The sequence below is a fragment of the Lathyrus oleraceus genome, chromosome 3, assembly GCF_024323335.1.
Source record: "Lathyrus oleraceus cultivar Zhongwan6 chromosome 3, CAAS_Psat_ZW6_1.0, whole genome shotgun sequence".
Taxonomy (NCBI): Eukaryota; Viridiplantae; Streptophyta; class Magnoliopsida; order Fabales; family Fabaceae; genus Lathyrus; species Lathyrus oleraceus.
The window spans coordinates 385,655,509-385,660,469 of NC_066581.1; the positions used below are offsets into that span (position 1 = coordinate 385,655,509).

The 4,961-nt window shown below is 36.5% G+C and overlaps 1 protein-coding gene across 1 annotated transcript; it reads right to left on the bottom strand.

The window, feature by feature from the left end:
- Nucleotides 1-2,228: 2,228 nt before the first annotated feature.
- On the bottom strand, nucleotides 2,229-4,389 carry LOC127127855 (pectinesterase). Its single transcript, XM_051057133.1, has 2 exons — nucleotides 3,366-4,389; nucleotides 2,229-3,056 (listed from the first exon to the last, which is right to left on the bottom strand). The coding sequence occupies exons 1-2, from the start codon at nucleotides 4,327-4,329 to the stop codon at nucleotides 2,359-2,361; spliced, it is 1,662 nt and encodes a 553-aa protein (XP_050913090.1). The 5' UTR covers nucleotides 4,330-4,389; the 3' UTR covers nucleotides 2,229-2,358.
- Between the last annotated feature and the right edge of the window lie 572 nt (nucleotides 4,390-4,961).

Below are 4,961 nucleotides of genomic sequence, written 5' to 3' on the forward strand. Positions count from 1 at the left end.
AATGCATCATCCTACGAGCGTCTTGGTCGGTCTTAATATCCACCCATTCGCGCACTTCTTCATTTTGGTTGAACATGAACACAAGCCATTTTATTCTTCTAATCCTTTCATCCTCTCCAATTTCTCCCTCTAACCAACTATACAACGTCCGATTAAGACGTTCAAATATATCTGTGTTCCAAAGTCGAATCTGTACCGGAGCCGCAACGGCGGAAAATATTACATCAACATTTCGTTTCTGAATGTATGCATACATTGTTAAAACAGAGAAACTCGAAGGTGATGGTGGTGGAACTAGAGAAATTATGGTATTAGGAGATGATTTTGAGTGAAATATATTGGATCAAAGCGTGGTATTTATGGAGACTGAACATCAAATGTACATGACATGTAGGCGCCAGAGGGAATGACGCCCACATGACAGGACATGCAGGCGCCAGATGAATTGACGCATACACCATCCATTACACTTAGGCGCCAGGAGCATTGACGCCTCCTCATGAGGGCCAATGCATGCGTCAATAGCATTTGCGCCTTCTCACGAGGAGCCCAATGCATGCGCCAATGATATTGACGTCTCCTCTTCATGCTTTGGGGGTGCGCCAATTCATCTGGCGCACCCTCTTGTAAAATTGGTTATTTTGTTTTTTTTAATTATTGATTATTTTCGATTTTTTTTGAAAAAATTGGTTATTTTAAAAAAAATTCAACTTCCTCAATAACTGTTTATTACCAATTATTTTAAACATTGAAAACTTGAAGATTTTAAATGCCATCGCTGCAGACAATGGAGCTAAGTTAGTTATATGAGTAGTATATTCTATCAAATTAATGTGAGACTATACATGTCTCAACTATACTTGAAGTATATACATGGTCTACCAACTCTAGGAAAGTTAGTATGAGTTGAGTATTTGAGCAGTTCGAAGATTAAATTGAAGTTGTTACAAATTAACTACGATTTTAGATACCGATTGATTATAAATATTTTGTGTTCATAATCAATATTAATTTTAACCATGTGAGATGTCACGTTAACATCTTACCACGCAGGCACTGTCATGTGTATGTTTAATCACAAAAAAAAATCACGTGACATGTCACGTCAGCTTCAGTTAACAATCGTTAACATAAGAGATGAGAATAAAAGTGTGTATGAAAAATATTAAGAGGACAATTCTATGAAAAAATTATTTAAAGGGAATAAAAGTGATCAAAAACTTATTAAACACTTTTAAAAAATAATAAAAACAATATTATAACGCTTTGATTAGAAAAATATGGTGATATAAAACTTACATTAGTTATATAAAAAAAGGGCATTAGGTTTTAAGCGACTAAATTTTTTTTTAAAAAATAAAAATATATTATAATGATTAGTTTAATAAACGTGAATAAATTACGAATTAGCAAATAATGGTAATCGAACTCATGATAAATTAACCGATATCATTACTGTTGTTTTAAAATTCATGGTAATAATTTAACATTTAGTTAAAAAATATAAAATATATATAAACTCTTGAATTTAGAGATACTACAATGGAACTTTGTGGTAACGATTACATAGTTGTATGTATTTTTTTTGTAGTAGTTAGTCCAAAGTCTTGTGTCTTGTCGACATAAATAGTGCTTTGACCGATTTTTGGAGATAAAGACACATCATCAATCCAAGAGAGGATGATGTTGTTGCATCTTTCCCATACGTTGAACAAAGAATCAATTTTTGGTGGAATGGTGATCTTGCCATTGATAAACTTCAACTTAGTTTTTGCTGAACAGAGCCCTTTTCATTGTACAACTCCAAGAATCATAATTATTTTCATTCGGGGGAGGGGAAACAAAGATTGCGCCTGGGTTCTCTAATGGATGAAGGTAGTGGGGTTTTGTTGGGTCTAGGGATGAATTCTTGGATTTATGATGGTGTTGTTGCCTGTGGATGAAGTATCAGTGTCCATTAGATCTTCTGTTGAGAAAGAATTCAAGGAAGAATAAGATGGCAAACCCTAGTTTTCAGAATTTAGGAAAAAGATACAAAAAGAACCCTAATAGGAAAGATCAATGTTGGAGATATAACTATAGATGTCAATTGAATGAATGTGAGGTGTTTCAGAAGGAATCCTAATTCCTAATATGCGTGTCTTTCTTGTAAAAAAAGAATTATTCTTTTACTAATATCATAATATGATTATGAATCAAAGATCACATTAGAAAATTACAAGAGTACAAGACCCAGCATTAGAAAATTTTCATACTTTCTGCCCATAAAATACAAACTTTATATTTTATTTCCTACAACATTCACCCATGGCATAAATAAACCAGCACAAACTTGCTCACTCATCACTCATACTCATACTACAGGCCCTCAGTAAAGGCCACCCCTGTGTTCTTCAACCAAACATTACCTTGAATTAGTTGTGCGACTGTAAACTTGCTAGCTTCCGCTGCACTTGTGATGACATGATAACCAGGCCAATTCACTCTCTTGCTCGTACCTGCACCTGGTCCATTGTTCATGTACTCTCCATAGTACAGAGTTTGCAAAAAGTCCTTACTCGCAGCGTCCCATTCCGCCCATCCTGTCGGGTCAATGTGGCTGTCGAGAAAGGATTGCAGGACAACAGTTCTAGAGAATTTCTTCCATGGTCGGCCCAGGAAAGTTTTGATTGATCCCACAACTGGCTTAAGGTCTGCGCTTGGTGTTAGGTCACATTGTTGAATTGAAGTTCCTGTGTTCTGACCCGGGTCTTCTCGACCTTGGGCTGTGAACATGTTGTTTTGGTTGCTCATGGGCTTTCGGGCCACTAACTTGCACTTCTGGAACACTACAGCCGCGTTTCCAAAGATGAAGTCGATAGTACCTGTAATGACCGAGTCACGGTAAAATTGCCTGTTGGAATGTGCGTAAAGAGTGTCTTGAAAGGCGTCAATGCGGCATCGGTTGATGACGGATTTGTCTGCCCCGACACGGAGAGCCACTGCTTGGTGCTTCACTGCGCCTGCCGAGTTTTGGAACCAAATGTCTTGTGCTATAAACGAATCACCAACTGCAGCTGTAAAAGTAAAGCCATATTATTATGTGGTTAATCTTCATATTGGGTAGGCATGAACCCGGGTGATGGTTTGAGACCTGAGAATGTGTTTCTCACGTGTCTCATGTTGAAATCATTTCAGGTGCTAATAATTTTTGTGTTGGATGAATTTATACATAGCTTTGCGCTCTGCCTTTAAATGAAGTCTCTCTCAAATATTCGGTCCTAGAGACAGATACCGAGTTTTCTTTTTTTAAATAAAGGCTAGAGTATGAACTTTGTAAAATGATTTTAATCATTTAGATCTAATACGAGGGGAAGGATACATACCAACAGTAGCACTTTTGAAGGTGGTTGTTCCATCGATGAAATTCAAGTTGCCTGTGATTATTGTTGCATCCATACCATCACCAACGAGCATCACATTTGTTTTTTTGGCACCAATTTCTATATTCTCTTTGTATGTTCCCCTTTTCACATAAATAACATATGTTGTCTTACCGTTGTCTGGTGCAGATGCCACAGCCTCAGCCACAGTCTTGAACTTCCCACTCCCATCGGTGGCCACCACAACATTGGCCTTTATGTCCCCAACTGAGGACTCCAACAACCTCCTATCCTTGCTTGTAACCCACGATGGAAATTCCCCATTCAATGTTTCATCAACAAATTGGTCATGACCCTTTTGAGGAAAAACAGCAAGAAACACAGCCAGAGAAGTTTTAGCTCTAGATATCAACTCTTGGATGTCACTTTCCATAACGACCCGAGATGTACCTTCTAATCCATCCAAACAAGTTGCATGGTTAGTGAGCACACTACTTAGCCATGTGTGTGCATCTTGTTGTGAGTCAATGCTATATTTTGTTAGTGTCAACATTGAGTCCCAAACTCTGTCTATGGACAACTCCATTAGTTGCTCACAGTCATTCAAAGCTGTCTCCTCTCTACGTCGGTTAATTCGGCGCTTAATAGCGTCGACCGTGTCCATAGCTTTTTGAATGTGTGTGGTGGATTTAGTTAATAAGGACAAGAGTGTACTCAATTTGTGGTCTTTTGTGTTAGCCAAGGTTTGGCCTTGAAGTACTTCTGATACATGAGTTAAGCATGCTTTTGTATCTATAGCATGCTCACACAGATTGGGAGCTGATGAGAGGTGGAAGGATATAGGTTTGTTGAGATGAGAAACAATAATGGCTGATGAGCTTATGATAGCAGCTAAAGAGAGGATTAACCAGAAAGTTTTGGGAATGGATTTTCTAGGCTTGTCTAGCAATGTTTCTTGGGTAGCCATACTGATAAGCTAGCTAGTACTGGTTGCTGGTTATTTACTATGATATCTGTTTACTTGAGCACTCTTATATAGACAAAAAGAAGTGTATTTTATAGACTAAAAAACAAATCCAAGAAAGCATATAATATTTTAGTAATTGTTTATATTTTTAGTTAGCATAATTGAGGTTTGGCACATGGTTAATTTCATACCTCTAGCATACGTCGCTGTAATGGTCTTATGGTCAATGTTATATTATTGTTTTTCTTATAATAAAAGTCTAAATTGATTTGCCATGTGCAAACATTTTGAATTTTTTGCTTTTGTGTCAATAATTAGGAGATTGGATAAACCTTAATAAAGAAAGTCAAGTGGAAGATACTACTAATTATGTGTACATTGAAGCGGTAGGTAGCTACCAAAGGCACACATTTGTTATGTTTACATATTTATTATTTATTAAGTGCATCAACAACTATTATTAGTAGAGACATCTCTCTTATGGTTATATATTTATGTGCAAAAGAAAAAAATGGGTTAGTCTATATTAGTGATCCTAAACATAATATCAATTATTAATAATGATTTATTTTAAATGAAAAATTCTTTCGGTATCAAGAGTATCGGAAAATACTTTTTCTCCCACACAATCT